The sequence below is a fragment of the Ursus americanus genome, chromosome 14 (genome assembly GCF_024610735.1).
Source record: "Ursus americanus isolate L20-20 chromosome 14, mUrsAme1.1.p, whole genome shotgun sequence".
Classification (NCBI taxonomy): Eukaryota; Metazoa; Chordata; class Mammalia; order Carnivora; family Ursidae; genus Ursus; species Ursus americanus.
In genome coordinates this window covers 65,852,420-65,871,655 of record NC_142140.1, presented here as the reverse complement: position 1 = coordinate 65,871,655, position 19,236 = coordinate 65,852,420, and the positions used below count along the sequence as shown (strand labels likewise).

Here is a 19,236-nt window from a genome sequence, read left to right as displayed (position 1 = left end):
TCAGCGACAGGAGGAGGAAAGACAAGAGGGGCACACTTGCTCGGCCAGGCCCCAGAATGTCTCCGAGTATCTCCAGCTTCTCGGGGTTCCAGGGCAAGGCTTTGCGCGAGCTCCAGTCACGTTGGCCATGGTCTGGATGTTTCGAAGAGCCAAGGGTTCTGGGGAGACTGGGCTGCAGGTACGTGCGTATGTCTGGGGGAGAGAGGGACGGACACAAACAGAGAAAGACAGAGCCAGAGCTGGAGCATTTGTGAAAGACAGACAGACAGACAGTGGGAGCCGAAGTGAAAGAGAAAGACATGAAGCAGCTGGAGCAAGGCTCTCTCCAGCACCAGGCTGGGCAGAACTCACTGGAATGTGGGCCACGTCTACAGTTAGGATTGAGCTCCCTTCCCAGAGTGAAGCTCTCAACACCAAACGCATCTGAGCTCATGGCAATTAGCGTGAGACTGAAATTTCTCTTCTGCGCACAGAATGGCAATGCCCTCGTGGCAGAGGTGGTCTCCAGCGCCCCGCACACATGGGGCTCACGGCACAGCCCCGCGCAGCACCTCCCGCCTCCCCTTCTCCCCGCAGCCTACGTGGGTGGTAACGAAGGGGCTCTCCCAGCGGCCCCAGTCCTCCCGTCTACCAAACATGCTGTACACTCACCATCTTACGGGGCGAGGGAGTAAATTTAATTGCCGTTTACCGACTGCCCCAATACCCTTGGGCGAAGGCTGGAGCCCAGGACCCTTTCTGCAGCTCACGGTGACTCCGCCTTCCCTCCTGCAACACCGAGGCCCAGGAAGCTCACGCTCGGTGAGAGTTTATGGCACACTGAAGGATGGGCGGCACCTGTCCTTTCATGGAAAATTCTACGGGGGGCTCTTGAGGGAGTGTGTGGAGCTATCAGTGCTAGTAGCCCGCTCTGTTAGCAGGGCTGACGCAGGACAGGACGGGAGGCTGTCTGCCTGGCAGCTCCTCACCACCTTCGCAGCAACCGAGGTCCACAGGACGAGCCCCTCCAAGCAGTGCGCGGGGTCCGGGGACTCCGAAAAAGTCCAGAGGTCCTTCAGGATGTGGGGGAGGAGCGAGCGAGAAGCAGGGGGGCTGGGAGCGTATGGATTACGCCACAAGCCCAGCCAGTTGGAGTCTCAAACACGGGTAGGCACAAACTGATACCAAAAGGGCCAGAGACACTCCTCCCCCACCGGCGTCTATTTCTCTGCTAAAAACGCATCGCTCTGAAAGATTTTAAAGCCACAGGGCATAACAACAAAAGAATAACTGACATTTACCGAGAGCACTTGGTATGTACCAGGTGCTTCTTGGAGTATTTGATGTGAGTTATCCCATGAAGTACTCTCAATAGCGGACGAGATGGGCAGATCCTCATTTTAAAGATAGGGAAACTGAGGCAGGGGAGGTTAACAAGCTGGGCCACGGTCATGTGAGGTGCTGAGTTTAGCGAGGTGAGGGGAAGGGTAGGCGGGGACCTGATGCTATTTCTGCAACTCTTCTAGAAGTCTAAAATCGGTTAAAAATAAAAAGTTACGGGTCGTTAAGTGTCTGCCTTCGGCTCAGGGTGTGATGGGATCGAGCCCCGCGTCAGGCTCCTCCGCTGGGAGCCTGCTTCCTCCTCTCCCACTCCCCCTGCCTGTGTTCCCTCTCTTGCTGTCTTTCTGTCAAATAAATAAACAAAATCTTTAAAAAATAAATAAAAATAAAATAAAACAAAAATAAAAAGTTACAAGGCAAAAAAAAAAAAAACCCCAAAAAACCCACGAAACTTGCCAGCTGTCTAACAGTTGGTAAGCAGGGCAACCCGAGTTACCAACCAGGCAATCCGGTCCCAGAGCTCACGCTCTTATTGATTGCTTCCCCAAACCTCCTTTTACCAGAAGGACACGGTGCCAGCCACGTGTGGCTCCTCATCAAACACGTACCTTTCAGGGGAATTTTGTTTTGCTCTGAAAATAACCATAATTTAGACACATATGTTTCCACGAGGTAAGAAAAGGTGCATTTACCAGTCACTAAAGAAAACACACACACACACACACACACACACAGCTACACAGAAACCAGTGCTCTCGTCTGGGGGTGCTTTTGTACCTGCCCTCCCCAGGGGACATGTGGCCATGGCTGGAGACATTTTTGTTGGCCCAATTACAGGGGGAAATTTCTGGAATTATCAGGCTCAAGACATCGAAAATGCCAAAGTTGGGAAAACCGTGATACGCAAAATCATTTTCCCCGTGAGGAAATGGAAGGCAAGAAGGTATAAGTGACTTGTCCACCATTCCACGTCCTAGGGCCTACCAAATTCCCAAGCAAATTCTTAGCCCCCACCCCAGACTAACCCAATCAGATATTCTGGGGTAGGGTCCAGTTGATGAGTAAGCCCTCTGGGTGGTTTTGGATATATGCTCAATTCAAGAACCAGTAGAGTCTAGTTAATTCTGGGATTTCTGCTTCTCCCTGCTGCTGCCCAGTGTCCCCATCAGAGCTGCAGACCGGCCCCTCCCCGCCAGTGCACCTGCGTCCTCCACTCCCTGTGCCCCACCTGCCGTGGGGAGGATGTGTCTCTGCAGCCCGCTAACCTGGGCCAGTCAGGCTCAAGCTCGGGGGGGTCAGAGGTCTGACCTCTCTATATTGCGGGCCAGCCCCGATTGTAGGTGATCGGTTCTGGATTCTGCACAAGCCACATGTGCTCATCCAGCCATGGCGGGCTGATGGGACCTCTTCAGCATGAGGTCTCTCCCTTCCCAGGCCGGAAGCTGGTGGGGATCACGGAGGGTTCGCCCCCTGCACCCTCCCACCCAGGCTGGGGCCTTGTATCAGACATGCTCATGAAGGCTAACGGTCACACATCTTTCCTGCAGGTGACAGGTGTCAAGGAGCTCATCGGCTAGCTTGGAGCTGCCTGAATTCTCTCAGCTTTTTCCTCCGAGGCCCTCTATCTTGCCCCTTCCATTCTGGGGAAGTGGCCCATTCCGGGGTCCAGACCTTGCCCCAAAATGCCATGTGTTACTAAGATCCTGCCTGGCTCATTTCATGCTTCTCTCTGCAAAAGCAGATTGGAGTTTGCAGGAAGTGCAACCCACTCACCACTTCGTACAGTTATGAAAAAATATTTCCGTGTTTTTACCTTAGACCTTAAGCTCCTTTATAAAGGGTGTTATGTGGGAAACTCCCTTGGTTCTGAAACTCTAGCATGTGTTCGGCGCCCCAAGTCCTTGGAACACTGCTGGGGTGACCTCCCAAGGCCTTGCTAACTGGTCGGCTTCTAGCTGCTTCCTACCTCGGCCCAGCACACTTGTGCCGTAGGGAAGGAAGGGACGTGGGAGAAATGCCTGGCCAGGGAGCACAGAAGGGGACAGGGGGCTGGGGGGAGAGGAGGGTGGAGTGTGTCCTGTTGACACATGTCCCTGGGTCCAAGGCCTAGTGAGCCGATGGCAATGGTATTGGCAAAAATCTGGGGGAAAAAAAAGTGTAAGTGGTATTTTATACATTTTTAAAATAGCAGAGTAATTGCTCTTGCAATTGCCATACTTTTTCCCAAACGTACATGCAATTCTGCCTGACCAATCTGACAGAGACATGAAAATACCCACCTCCAAGAACACCGGAGCACACGCACTTTTGGAGAAGTTACTGGGAAGAGGAGCGCAGACAGGCAAGGAGCCGAGAGGAGGAGAGGGAGGAGGGGACAGGGGAGGATGGGGAGAGCTGTCACAGCTGGTGTGGCTTCTGAACCAATATGCCAGCCTGGATTGCTGTGGAAATAATTAAGTGCAATTTTCTCCTTGGACGAGTATAGGATTTTAAATGGGATGGGCTCAGATCCTGCCCAGGCTGCTGTCAGACCACTTTCTTGAGAATGTCTCTCCTATGGGTATGTTTCGAGACCGGAGTGTGAAAGCATCAGGGAATACGGGGTTGAACTTATTTAATTCCAGAAGCCAAAAGGAACTGACCTTGGAGAACCTACTAGGACATCCTGTTGGGCAGTTTCAAAATAAGGCAAATTCACAGTGTTTATCTGCTATGCACTGGGGACAATGGCTGGTGAGTATTGCCTCATCAATGAGGACACTAAGTTTGGGAAGACGGTCTGAGGCTGGGCCAGAGGAGGAGTGAAGGGTGTTGAGGAGGCTGGTGAGACCCTCCTTCCCTGCCCCGTGTCTCCCGACTTTCTACTGCCCTTGAACCTATGGCCTGCAGTGCTCAGGTAATAATGATAGTAATCACCACCACCATCATCATCATAGTCATCACCGTCACCACCGTCATCACTGTCACCACCACCATTACCGCTATTTCCACACTGTCATCATCATCATGACCACCACCATCATGGCCACCACCATCACCATCATCTTATCACCACTGTTTCCACACTACCATCATCACCATGGTCATCACCATCATCCTCATGGCCATCATCACCACCACCACCACCACCATCTTATGACCACTGTTTCCACACTACCATCATCATCATGACCAGCATCACCACCACCACCACCACCACCACCATCTTATCACCACTGTTTCCACACTACCATCATCATCATGGTCATCACCATCATCATCATGACCAGCATCACCACCACCACCACCACCACCATCTTATCACCACTGTTTCCACACTACCATCATCACCATGGTCATCACCATCATCACCATCATGGTCATCACCATCATCACTATCATCAACACCACCATCACCACCAGCATCACAGAGACTAATATTATTGCATGCCTACTATCCGTGGGGCTTTAAGTGTTTTACACATATTAACTCATTTAATAATTATTACAACTGCATCTAGTAGGTACTATTACTAACCCTCTTTACAGATGTGGGACTTGAGACATGGACTTGCCCAAAGTCACACAGCTGCTAAGTGGCAGACCCAAGTTGAATACTGGCTGTGTGGTTTCAGACATGTCCTATACACATAAGCACTTCCCCAACCCCTCGCCTAGTCTACCCCACCCTGCCAGAACCTGTTTAAGATCCCAACTGCATGTGGGATTGCTCCCACAATCTCTGGAGCCCAAGATGAGCTCTACACTGACCCTGGTCTGGCTCTCACTGCTTCCTGTTGGCTCCTCCCCAGGGCTCCTTGGAGGGACACCGTGAGATGGCTCTTTGACAACCCCATTGCACTGGGACACCACGGGGGTAACTTTCCAGGCTAAGTGGTCCTGGCTTTCAGGGAGGGCAGTCACGGCAGTGCGACCTGGCTGGTGAGGATGAGAAAGGCCCTCAGCAAGCTGGGGCCAGCAGCCAGAAGACAGGATGCAGAAACTCCTCCCAGCAGAGACGAAAGGGGTGGACATTACAGTAATAGAACTAACAGAGCATGGTGGACAAGGGAGTAAAAAAGATGGGTGTCTGCAGTGGAGGAAGGAGGAAAACCCCAGGTACACCATATAATTATGGCTATCGATCCTGACACCCACAGCCGCAAAGAGCTTATGCTTCTCTCCCGACTCTCAGAACCAACCTAGGCCCAGAATCAGTACTCTGAGAAAGCGGTTTTATTCAGGTTACTCCACATCCTCCACCCCCAAAGTCACACAGAGCTAAAGGACGTCAATCTTGGTTCTTCTAAGCTCTGAAGTGACCACAGAGGTGAACGCAGCCTGCGCCATGTTTTTTGGTCCAACTCAGGTGTTTTGTTTTTGTTTTTGTTTTTGTTTTTAATTGAATGAGCTGCCCACTTTCAGAAACCTGGAGACTTTTTTTTTTTTTTTAATAGAAATCTGGACTTTCAGCTTGTCTTTAAAATTAAAAAAAACTGCGGCAACACTGACATATATTCTGACAAGGCGGAGGTATGCTGGTAAATATTTAAGACCCAGCTCGCCAGGAAAACAAAATGCCTCTGAGTTGTAGCAGTTGCCAGTTTCCGTTGTGAGAATACTCCCATCGCAGCTGATTTGAACCATCAACGTGGTAGACTGAAACGCACACAGTTAGCTCCCATGAACAGAGCTAGCCGAGGGTTCTCAGTCCAAGAGAGTGTTCGGGCACCTATTTGACTTACCGTTGCCACCAAGTCCTACCGAGTCAAACAATCCGAAGACAAGGGAAAACCACACATCACCACTGGAAGCGAGAGAAGAACCCCACAGTTTTGCAGCTTGCAAGAGCTTCACCAAGAGCCAGTCCGGGCAAGAATCCCTGAATGGCAGCACCAATGGGGCTGGCCAATGCAAGAGATGGAAGGCCTGACTACCTTGGGGGAAGGGCAAAGTGCAGGGACCCCGCAGAGCCCCCCAACCACCTATGGCTCCCACCACCAGATGGAGATGAAGGTTGAGCCATGGAATCAGCGGATGGTGTGAGCTCTGCTGCTGTTCCAGCCTGCATGGACGGGGATAGCAAGTGGCATGGGGACAGCATGCTGGAGGAGATGCACAGGCCAGCGGGAGGGGGAGGATACTGTGTCCGCCAGCTTCCCCAGTGCGGACCACCCTAAGTCTGCAGCAACTCCCGCCCCCCTTCCGTTGCCCTTGCCCCCAGAAACGTGTCAGGCAAGCTAAGCTTTTGCCTTGTCCCTTTGTTTGGGCCTGAAGGAATTAAACAGGCCTAGGGGGACAAAAGAGTCCTTCTTGCTCTGCTTTTCTTTTTCTGTCCTGTATATATATTGCTCTGGAAATAAAGGGAAAGGATAGGAGGAAAATTATATGGTTGGGCTATATGGAGCCCAGGCACAAACTGGGAGGCCAGTCATGCCAAGAGCCATCACCACATGGCTTCCTTCACTGTGTAGACCCTTAGACTGCCTTGTCAAGCTGGTAGCACTGGGGGGCCCTGAAACCAGAAGCTCCTGGCGGGAAAGAGGGGCCGCCGTTTACTGGAAGGAGTGCACAACAGGTACTGACAAAGGCTGTGCTTCGCGGGGGTGACTGGGGGACCTCGGGGGGAGCCCACGGGGGCTCCCACTGAGGCCGTGGCTCCCATCGGGACCCTCAAGAGAGACCAGTGACTTCACTGCGGCCACTGATTCGCCTGCTGCTCAGCCCCTCCTTCAAACCACTGCCAAGCAGAGGGTCATTTCCCCTTCAGAAACTTCCAGAGGCTCCCTGCTGCCCACTGACAGATGGCCCAATACACATCATGGCAACTGAGCCCATCTGCTGTTTGCCTTGAACCCACCCCTCCAGCCTAATGCTCTTCTCCAGCATTTTATTCCTCGTACACTGGATATCTGTGTCTAGACCTGCACCCCGTCAGGATGGGCGGCGGTGCTGGCTTCAAGTCCTAACCTTGCCACTTGCCGACACTGTGCCCTTGGACAAATTACTTTTTTCAGCTGGTCTTCGGTTTCTCCCCCCAGCATGTACACACACACACACACACACACACACACACACACACGACGTAAGTGATGATACGGTACAGAATAGACTTTCAACAGAGGTTGGCTCACTTTTCCCTACCCCTTCCCTCTTCCTGCTCGCTTCCTCGGTCTATAGACCTTTACCCTAATCCAAATCACCTCCATCTTTTTTTAAGGCCTGGTTTCAAGATGGCGTATCTAGCGGTCTTGTCCCATCCTGTGAGTCAGGAATCAAATCACTCCTACAGCACTAAAGAGAGCTCATGCCCTGAGGAACTAAAGTTGACCTGTGAAGTTAGGGATCATGTCCTATTCAACCGGGGACCCTTGCCCCCAATTCTGAGCATGGCACTCACTGTACTGTAGGTGCCTCATGGAGGAGACACTTTCTGGATGAGCTGAAAGACAAGTGGTCACATACATGTGACCCAAACAGGACTTCCTCCCTTCGGCACCATTCACCCTGTGAGCCTCGCTTTATATACAACGAGGTGAACAGGACCAAGGGATGTCAAGTAACTTTCCCAGACTCAGTTACAACCAGGAAGACATTCCCAAAGTCCACAGCCTTTCCAAGAGCTGGGCTCCATCATCCGGTTTGATCCTCTCCTCGCCCCCAGGAAGCAGGTGGGACCTGTCACAGGGGAGGAAACGGAGTCCCATGGCCAGTAAATGGAGTCACCTTGGCAGGGACTCACAGGGTGCCCACGTCCTGCAGTGGGGCCGACTTTAGTGGGCAGGGGAAAGGGCATGGAGTCCGAGTGGGGAAGGGGACACAGAAATGGGTGAGCGGAGGTTCACAGCAAGAGGATGTAGAGCCTTCCACAGTGCTTGGCAAGAAGACCACGGGGCTCCCGCCAACCTCCGGCCCCCATACCTGCACGGCCACCACTGACAAGACCTCCACCGAGATTCGGTTAAACTCATCAAAACAGCCCCAGGCACCGGTCTGAGCGAGGCCTTTGTAGATGTTGCCGCAAGACTGCAAGGAAACGTACAAAGATGAAATTACTCTCAGTGCTGGGCTCATCATCACACATCTAAGTCAGTTCCCATCCCGTTCGTGAGAGATCCTTCCAGTCCCCTCAAGACCACTGGTTCAAAAAACTCCTATTAAAATTTGAAGGGCAATTACATTTTTGATGGCCATGGGTGCCCGTGTAAGTCACAGGATCAAACAGAGCCTTTCAAGACACTTGGACCAAAATCCCTTTAAAATGTCATTGGGCTTGTGGCTTCTGTAGCCTTCAAAATCCCAGGAAATGAATAAAATATTGTTGGTTTTTATTTCACCATACAAAACAACAAAAAAAACCCAAAAAACACGCCTCCACTCAGCCTTTGGCATACGCTGATAAAAAAGTTTATGTCTGTATCTTTAGATTGGAAGACCCAGCCCTCCCGGAGTGACAGGAAGCTGGAGATAGACGGGGAAGTGATAAGATCCATAGAAAGTGAATAACAGGTAAATATTTTCAAATGAGAGCAAGAAAAGAATTTCAAAGGGAAGATGGGATATCTGTTCTGAAAATAAAAACCATCTAGGCGTTCGGTGTGAAGCAGTAAACCATGGAGTCGTACCAAGATGGAGGTTATGGGGGGACACTCTCAAGGCCATTGGCAAGGGGACTTTGATAAAGCGCTGGGAGAGTGGAAAAGTCCCGTTCGCTTCTGTAATGAGTGTGACCATCAGCCCTGCGCACAGCTCACGCTCTGGACACGGAAGGGCTCAGTCCTTCTGAGAGCTTCTGGTTGGGCTGTGGAGAGAAGGCGTACAGACAAAGCAGGTCAATCGCCAGAGGAGCAGTGGTCCAACGGATGTAAAGACACCGCTGTTAATGGAGCTCAGAAAGGAGCGAATCAAAGCGCGTGCCAGGTAGTGATCAGCGTTGCCAAAGAGCTGAATTTCAGACGGTGTCAGGACAGCATTTCCCAAAGTTCATTTCATGGGATGCCAAATCTGGGAGATGCTCCTTGAAGAGAAGGCCTTTGGGTCCATCGAGTCGAGGAAATGCCGCATTCTAGAACCCTCTTTTGCTAATTTATGACATATATTAGAATTTTAAGGGAAGGACTGAAAAGTCCTGCACCACGACATTCGGTCAATGTTTTAGGGCCAGGATTTTCCGTTTTCCTCATGGGACTCCTGGTTTTCTTAGGATGCCCGCTGGTGAACGCTTGCGTAGTGGACAGAACATAGGAAGGGAAGGCAGAAGATCTGGGGTTCTGGTATCTCACAGAACTGAATGCTATCTTCATAACATGGTGGGAAGGCTGGCTGATTAGTATTTGTGTGGGCAGAATGGAAGGGGATAGGGAAGTGGGTAAGGGCTTTCCGGGAGCAGTAAATATTATCGGCACAGGATGAGCAAAATCATGATATGTCTAGGGAAAAATAAAGGTGTCATTTGGGCTGGAAAGTAGAATTACAAAACGAGTTCATGGTTATGAAAAGCCTTGAATTATTAGAAGGGACCGTGGAGGGTCCGTGGAGGCTTGGAGCAGAGGAAAGCAAGATTAAAGCAACATTTTAGGAGATCTGATCTAACATCCCAGAAGCTAGCCTGTGAAAAGGACGGAAGGATAAGCCCCCCCTTCCATTAAGCTCCCTGAAATAACGGACTCCTATATTCATGCGACAAATACTTTTTGAGCATGTGCTATGGGTCAGAGACTGTCCTAGGTCATGAGGAACAGGGAGACAAAGCCACGATCTTCACGGGATGTACCTTCCAGGGGAGAAAACAGACAATGACACAAAAAGAAGAAAAAGTCAGATAATGACAAGTCTCACGGGAGTCCTACAATGATGTGGCTGTTTCGGATTGAGTGGCCGTAGATGGTCTCTCTATGGAGGAGGTGACATAAATCCCAGGCATTGCAGCCTATAGGTGGATATTACTCTTACTGTATTCATGAGTATGTGTGTGGGTATATATAACACCTGATATGCATAGAGATTAATATACATTATATCCAGTACTATATTAGACAACCTATCAAATGTCACATTTACTTATGTGGCAGTTTGGGAATCAAAAGTCCACGCGTTTGCAGGTGAACAGTGGTTCGGAAAGCCTGTTAAAGCTGCGGATCTCTTTCATCAAGTGGAAATCCAATGGAGAAGACAAAAAAAGGGTAGAGTTTCCTTAGGTGGATATGGGTCACCCCCACACTTTCTCCCGAGGGCCTAATAAGCACAGCCCAGGACCCCATATCACCATAATTTCTGATGCCACCACAACGGTACGAGGTACTATTAGCCTGACTGTGGTGTCGCCTAGCACAAGACACCGAGTTTCTGGAATAGGGCCGATGGTCTGGGAGCTTTGAAAGGCCTGCTGAAGGACGAATCAACACTGACGACTGATTGCAACTACAGAAGGAAGGATGTGAGCAATCAGGGTGTCCGAGATTTCCACCCCGGGCCACGGGGGAAAATGAGTCCCTCAGCACGCATGGCATGGGGAAGCTGGCCGGGAGGAAGATGGGGGTCAGCAGGAAATGTCGCAGAAGAGAGTGTTAACCAAACAGGAGGGCATCCAAACGCCCTTCCTTCTAGTTGGGAAGACTGTTCTTGGGTGAGGCTGGAAGGTAGATTCTGGAGTCAAGACCCAGATAAAATGTAAAATTATAAAAAAGGATCCAAGAAGGAGACCCAGAAGGCAGTTATTGTGGAATATAAGTTTTCAGGGACCAAGACAGTAGGGTTTCTCAGGAAGGAATGCGTGTTCTCTAGCACTGATGCTGCAGAGAGGTCCAAAAGAATCCCAGGTACTTTCAGGTTCAAAACCATTTGCTCCTTCAGCAATAGCGTCTCTGAATCGAGGTCAAGGGGCATGGTACTGCTGCCATAACATAAAGAACACCTTAGCACTAAAACTGCAATGGTTTCCAGAAGAAGTGACTAGGCTTATGGGTTTTCCAACCAGAATTAACAGAGGGGAGCCATGACTTTGCCTTTTCCCCAAGTCTCCACACTGTCCTGTGTTCGCCCCATTACCCGATGCCTCTTTGTGGGATCACAGAGGCATCATTGTGAGGGTCCATGACTACAGCCCATCTCTCCTCTTTAGCCCCTCCCTGTCTCACCACCCAGCCCTCCCCACGTTCATCAGGTATCATTCTGTTCGTTAAAGTCTCTCATGTTTTCTTTTCCATTTATACTACCCCAGCATGATGGCTCACCCTCTCTGGTTTGAATAACTGCGATGTTCTTAGCAAAAATTTGCCCTCCTTCCAGTCCCTTCCCGCCTCCATTCGTCTGGCTACCCAAGGAGTCTTCCTCAGATACCATCCGTTTTTGTCACGCTCCCACTTGAGTCCAGAAGCCTGAAGGGTCTTCATTACGGCCACCACTTCTGGGGCATGTTCTCTTCATGGCTTTGTGTCCCTCCCCTCCTTGTGGAACCCCTATCTCCTATAATCTGTTCCCCAGTCCGCTCTAATGCACTCGGCCTCTGCTCCATATTTATTGCTAGCTTATTCTCTGGGAGTACGGAAAAAGGTTGTTGTGAGTGTCGTGAATGACCCGTCAGAACGATGCCTGGTGAAGTGCGAGACAGCTCTTCCTGACCCTCACTCCGTCCTCTCCTCATCCCAGCCAGTCCCTGTGAGGACAGCTCAAGGCAGAAGTGAGAGCAAGGAGCAGGGGGAAGGTTGATGACTCACAGAGAACTTGGTCATGTCTTTGAAGCTGACGTTTTAATGGGCTAGGAGGTGTTAAAATGGCATTTGCCCTGTTTGGAACTCACCCAAACCTTACACACCCTTGGTTCTCACATCCCCCAGGAGGTTCCTGACCAGCATACTCTGTGCTCTTCCCGTCTCTGAAGTATTCCAGGGATTAGAGTCGGTAGGACACACATTCTACATCTCCCCTATTTCATATATCTCTCTTGTCTTTCCAGATAGACCAGGCTATACTTCGTCCCTCTAGCTATCCATCATCTATCTATCATGCTATCATCTCTCTCTCTCATCTGTCATCTCTCCATCTACCTAAGTGCATTTATCTGTATCACAGATCTATCTAGCCATCCATCCACCCATCCACCCACCCACCCTCTCATGATGCACACACATGCTGAGCAGTGGTGATGCTCAATATATTAACTTGATTGCCAGAGAGTGTTTGTGATGAAAATAATTCTAAACAGTTGGACAACAACGGGAAGAGGAGGTCTGCAAACAGCTCGGTGAGGATGTTGGTTATGCAGGATATTTGGTGCCTAGGAAGAGATCGCCATCTTTTTAGTGTGTTTTGCTATAGTTATCCCTATCGTTCTTGCTCTGATCTGTCTCTTCACTAGACTCCACCAGGGCTCTGCACACTCCAGACAAACTATGGATAGACCCCTCTTCTCATCCTGTACCCTCAGAGGAATTGGTGGGGTATCAGGGTTCCACAGTAAGGTTTGAAAGAATTGGAGAAGATAGCCTTAGTGACCCCCTCGTCATGAGGCCAACTCATCTATTCCTGTTAGGAATGCCAGGCATAAATTTGAAGAAATCCTGCTGATTTTCTTCAATCAATACACCAGGTCTTCTACATCTAAATAAGCATGTCCTCCGGAATGTCCCTCTGGGGAGAATATATTTATTCAGCAATGCTGTCTTTGCTCAACTATAGAAAAAATACAGAAACTCAATCCTTAAAGGTTGAGTTTGTAGGGGGAAAAAAACCCACTTCCTTCTTTTAGCCTGAATTAGAGAAAAATATTACTTAAAAATTTTTTTTGAGAGAGAGCGCCCATATATGCACACAGGCCCACGTGAGGCCGGGGGCAGGGGAGAGAGGAAAAGAGAGAATCTTAAGCAGGCTCCACACCCATCATGGACCCCAACTCGTGCCTTGATCCCATGACCCTGAGATCACAACCTGAGCCGAAATCAAGAGTCAGATGCTTAACTGAGTCACCCAGGTGCCCTTTTTTTTTTTTTTTTTAAGAGAAATAGTACTTTAATGCTGTCATCAACAAAAGCAACCATGATAAAATTTAGACTGTAGAATATGAGGAGGACAGCTGTTTGGCGTCTGAATCCTCATTTTGTTTGCTTGCTACGAGCAAACATGGGGCTTTAGGCTTCTGCAAGTCTTTGCACAGCAAAATTTTCTGCACAAGAGAAATTATTAAACTTGCAGATGAATCTCATTTAGAGTTCTATATGTTAGCTCTCAGTCTCAAATTATTTTTAAATTAAATTTATTTTGTACCCAATATATCATGATTTATACATACAAATATTTAATCTCCTTAATGCTATGGTTTTATTTTTGCCCCCACTCTAAATTTATTTACATGCCATCCTGTTTCAAAAGGGACTGAAGATAGTTGACCAAAATAATACAATAAAACAAAACAAAAATAATGAGAAAGTGAGACAATCTTACTACACTAAAAACAAAAAAAAGAATCTATAGGATATCTAGCAGAAAACTGCTAGCTAAGAAGTGACCTATGGGCCTCTTGTTTCTCTTGCTTTTCTCTATGACACAGAACCTGGAATATATTTAAAAAGTAAGAACGACGAGCACCTGAATGAAGAACATTGGCCTTGCACTTGACCTTCGTGGCCATCACTTGTTAGGAGTGGAAGTTAATCTAATCTGCCTTCAGGAGTCATACCTGCCCTTGTAGAAATACTGGGAACACGCCCACTTTTATATGAAGATTTCTTGGGAGCCACTTAGGAGCCTTTCTGTGGTTCTAGGTCAAACAGTGAATGTGAGCCTTGGCATAAATGCTCAGCCTCTTCGTTGTCCAGGTGACAAAAGATCTCAAAATGAGGCTCACTGGCTTACAGGCAGGTAAACAAGCTCCAGGGATCAGAGATCCTCAGGTCTCCTGGGACGGAGCCAGCAGAGACCTCCGTGTCTGGGCCTCCGAGCTGGGCCAGGGTGGCATGAATGAACCTGGACCCCAGTGTGGGCTGCCACCCAGTTCCTAGCACCCCGTCCCACAGGTGAGGCATACCTTGTAATCCATCTGCTCCGAGCAGTTGAAGACGTACACCATGATGCCCAGAGCTCGGCCCAGGTCCTTGGTGGTCTCCGTCTTGCCTGTGCCTGCGGGTCCTGCTGGGGCTCCACTCATGGTCAGGTGCAGAGACTGGGTGAGGGTGATGTAGCATCTGTCAAACACAGGAGTGCGTAGGTCACTGCCAGGGCCCCAGGCGGCCCGACCAATGGCTCTGGCCCTGCTGGGTCCTAGGGAGATAGAGCTCGGATTCCAGGCCATGGGAGACCTGACAGCTTCTGTAAAGGAAAGCCAGAGCCCCCTCTCCCATCTGTTCCCCACTCTCTGAAGGATCATCTGATCGTGATTCTCTCTCCCTCGAGGGCATCACTGGCTCGCTGCCAGGCCCTTTCTGATCTTGCCCCTGCTCACTGCCCGTCTCTCCCACCCTCCAGCCCCAGTGCCCTAAGGTGCCTTCAGAGAGAGCTATTCTCCCGTGCCCAGGCTACGTTCTGAATGTGTGCGTGCCCCAGCTCCCCAGTTCTAATCCCCAAAGACTATGGTATTGGGAGGTGGGGCCTTGAAGTAGCTCATGAAGGGGGGGCCTCATGAATGGGATTCATGCCCTTATGGAACAGGCTCCGGAGGGACTCCTTGCTCCTTCCACCGTGAGAGCACACGGCGAGAAGACGGCAGCTATGAGCCGGGAAAGGGGCCCATACGAGAACATGACCACGCTGGTGCCCTGATCTTGGACTCCCCAGCTTCCAGAACTGTGAGAAATCAATTTCCATCATTTATAAGCTACCCAGTCTGTGGCGTTTTGTTACAGTCACTCAAATGGACGAGGAGACCCAGACGCACTAGGACTGCGCCCGTCCCGCTCTCCTTCCCCATCCAGCTCCGGCACTTCCGGTCCACCTGAGTCATGTCCTTTTGCAACATGGCAGTTGGTAGCCTCGCTGGTGGATACTCACCCCCTGAGTCTCATATTTGATATTATTTCCCCCACTTAGGAGTATTCCCGGACCGCTCAGCACTGGGGGAGCGAGCCGATGCCCTTCAGGTGAGCTCCTCCTCTGCTCTATTCCGCTCCAGCTTCCATCAATATAAACCACACGCATCGTTCATATAGGTCGTCACAAGACACATGAAGGCCGTGCACAGCTCCAGCCACGTTAAGCCCTCAATAATTATTTATGAAACAAATTCATGAATGAAGGGATCAATCATTCCATCTGTTTAACCCTCCTGTGACTATCTTTCCTAATGACAATAAAATAAAATCAGCTTTAAGCTTGTCTCTGGTCCTTACTTTTAATTTTTTAGGTTATTCATTTGCGAGACAGAGAGAGAGAAAGAGCGTGGGTGGAGGGGCAGAGGGAGAGGGAGAGAGAGAAACTCAAGCAGACCCTGCGCTGAGCATGGAGCCCAACGTGGGGCTTGATCCCTCAACCCTGAGATCAGGACCTGAGCCAAAACCAAGAGTCAGATGCTCAACTGACTGTGCCACCCAGGTGCCCCTTGTTTCTGGTGCCTTTTAAAAAGGACTTACATTTCCATGTAGTTGGAAATGTGCCTTTGGGTAATAAGCACGTAAAAGGATGCTCAAAACCACCGGTCATTAGGGAAATGTGAACCAAATGCACAATGAGATACCACGACGCACCCACGAGGACGGCTATAGTCAAAAGTGTTGGCAAGGAAACTAGGAACTTCATACAAGGCTGGTGGGGATGGAAAATGGTACAGCTACTTTGGAAGACAGTTCGGAAGTTTCTTAAAAAGTAAAGCTTACCGGGGTGCCTGGGTGGCTCAGTCGGCTGGGCATCTGACTCCTGATCTCAGCTCAGGTCATGCCCTCAGGGTCGTGGGGCTGAGCCCCGAGTCTGGGTCCCTAGTCAGCAGGGAGTCTACTTGGAATTCTCTCCCTCTGCCCTTACCCTTGCTCGCACTCTCTCTTTCTCAAATAAATAAATGAATCTTAAAAAAAAAAACAAAAAAAACACAAAAACAAAACAAAACTAAAACATAAAGCTTACCATATGATGCACTAATTCCCCTTCCAGGGCTTTACCCAAGGGAACTGAGCATTTATGTTCAAAGACTTCCACAGAAATGCTTCTAGCAGCAATATTCTTAATGCCAAGAAACTGGAAACATCCCAAATGTCCATCAACGGCAGATGGGTAAACAATTATGTGATGTATCCACACAGCGGAATACTATTTACCCATGTAAAGGAAAGAAATACGTACAGATACGTGTTACAAGAAGGAGGCACCTTAGAAGCATTATGCTAAGTCAAAGAGGTCAGAAGCAAACTATCACACAGTGTATCATTTCATTGATGCAGTGTCTGGAACACAGAGACAGCAGCTCAGCGGCTGCCCGGGAAGAGGATGTGGGATCGACCACAGAAAGGGTGATGGCCAAGTTTGAAACTAGATGGTGGTAACGGCTGTACAACTCTACAAATTACTAAAAATCACTGAATCGTACACTTGTTTTGTTTTTTAAGATTTTAAATAATCTCTACACCCAACGCGGGGCTTGAACTTACAATCCTGAGATCAAGGGTCACACGCTTCACCGACAGAACCAGCCAGGCGTCCCCGAGTTGCACAATTGTGATGGGTGAACTGTAAGGTTTGTAAATTATACCTCGAGAAAGCCACTAAAAATGTGCCATCGGCCCAACTTTTTGATACCCAGAAAATTAATACATAGGCTCTCCACCTCCAGGCTGGACCAGGAGCGTCCAAAACGAACTCTGTTTCTCAATCTGAAAACCCAGACTAATGCCCTTCATGCCAGATGGGGATTGTGTCTCCACTAGAACCAAAATGGGTTTGAAAAGACATGAAGGGAGTCCCTGAATTCTCCTTTAATTGAGTGCAAAACTCCCGTACGTATTTCAGCCTTTGTATGTGAAACGCAGGAAGGCAGGTTCCCCAGGGAGCTAGAACATCACGGAGGCCGGCACACAGCATTAACCACAGCTGCCCCCGCGGGCTGGGTTCTGCCTCCAGACTGGCCCAGGCCTTCCACGTCTCCCAGCCTCAGGCTTCTTCCAGAACTACCCAGGGCCTGCTGCAGCCCTGTACCTCCCAGGAGGAAGGATAGGAGGACTGCCAGAATCCCAGCTTCTTGCCAGCTCTCCTCCCCGCTCTCCCCCACCCCCTCTCTGTCCTTCTCTGCTGGCCGGAGGGCAATCCCAGACCTCTTTTCTCTGCAGGTGCGAGGCTCTCAAGGAATCCAGAAGTCCCGAAGCACAAGGTTTCACGGAAACAGAATTTGCCCAGAAAACTAAAGACTCTCTGGAAAGAACTCCTTGGAACTGGGTGTCAGTCTCTTTTTGAGCTTATCGTTAGTTTCGGATTATCTGCAGAGGAAGCACTTGGGGCGGGAGGGGGAGTACCAAAAAAACGCCAAAAACACAAAGAAACATTTTTCTTCCCAAAATAACAGAACTCCATAGCTAGAAGGGATTTCTGAGATCAGCTAATCCAACACTCTTACTCTACAGATGGGGAGTCTAAGGTCCAGGAAAGGGAAGCAGGCTAAGGTGTTCTAAATAACTGAGGGCAGGGCCAGTGGGCCTTTAGCTTGGGCCGTAAGAAAAACACAAACACTTTCCTTCTTCTGCATGAGGACTGCCATTATGCTTGGGCCACCGGCCAGCAGGCTGTCCAAGGCTTAAGGGACACCGGCTCCTGCTCCAAAATTCCACCCGGGCTCTTGTTGGCTTGTCCATCTCTGTAACCATCAAGCCATCCACTTCAGTCTGTGCCTGTTTCCCATGGAGGAGGATGGCTCATGCTATCGTGGTCTAAGGCGAGGACTCTGGAGTCAGGCAGAGGTCAAAGGTCATCTCTACTGCAAAGTGTTCGTGTAACTCGGCCAGGATGGCAACCCTTGGTGGCTTACAAAAGGTGTCCCTGGAACCCAGCAGGTCGGTTTTGCTGTGTACCCAGGAGTTCAGTATGTTCGCTGTTTTAAACCAATAGCATAAGGAAGAGAGAGGAATAAAAAAAACAAAAAAACAAAAGACACCCACAAAACCAAAAAAAACCAATAGCAACTGTGAGAATGGCAAGGACTCCTGCAGGAGGCGCTCTCGCCTGGCCAACGGGCCCCAGCATTGCTATGTATGGATTTCGTCTGGTTGTTCCTGGGCACACAGACCCTTTCGTGTTGGGACAGACCGCAGGGGTCTGGCCTCTTCACCAAGCCAGGCTCTGTCCCATCAAATCCTTCCAAGAGGACCACGTAGCCTTTTCCTCCAGCGGGGCAGGGTTTCTGATTCTAGAAGGCAGCCCTTTCCACAGTGGGCCAGTCGTAATTGTTCGACAGGCTTTCCTAATATCAAGCGGAAGTCGGTCTTGTTCTCTTTGGGCAAACGACTTCTACAGGTCTTATTCTTATCTCCCCCTGCAGGCTTCTGTGAGGATAAGATGAGGCAAGAGATAGGAAGGGGCTTGAAAAGAGAAGGCCAATCCAAGCGTAAGGTATTATTTTTTAAGGTAACAAATACATGCAATGTAGCTTTTCTTTTTTGATACGGTTATTCAATTGGCAGCTTAAAGAAAACATCAAAGCCCATGCATCTTGATTTCAGCTATAAATAGCCTGTTGCTATCCCAGAAATGTGGTCTGACTAATCTGAGAGCTGGTGAAATCATAGTTGGTTTATATTCATTTTCTACTGCTATGTAAGAAATCACCATAAACTAAGTGGCTTAAAATAACCCTCCTTAATTACCTCCCTCTTTTAGGTCAGAAGTCCAGGTGGCTCCTTTATGGAGGGCCTCACAAGCCCAAAATCAAGGTTGGACTCTTATCCAGACACCCTGGGGAAGAATCTGCCTCCCAGCTCACTTGAGTTCTTGGCAGAATTAACTTCCTACCAGTTGCAGGACTGAGGTCCTTGT

At 49.5% G+C, this 19,236-nt stretch overlaps 1 protein-coding gene across 1 annotated transcript in view; it reads right to left on the bottom strand.

The window, feature by feature from the left end:
• The window catches only part of DNAH9 (dynein axonemal heavy chain 9), a 313,579-nt gene that overhangs the window by 192,760 nt on the left and 101,583 nt on the right, over positions 1 to 19,236 (bottom strand). The window contains exons 27-28 of the mRNA XM_045797213.2: positions 14,321 to 14,477; positions 8,221 to 8,325 (exon numbers count right to left, since the gene is read on the bottom strand). Coding sequence (XP_045653169.2) covers positions 8,221 to 8,325; positions 14,321 to 14,477 — 262 coding nt within the window. The remainder of the gene's footprint in view (positions 1 to 8,220; positions 8,326 to 14,320; positions 14,478 to 19,236) is intronic.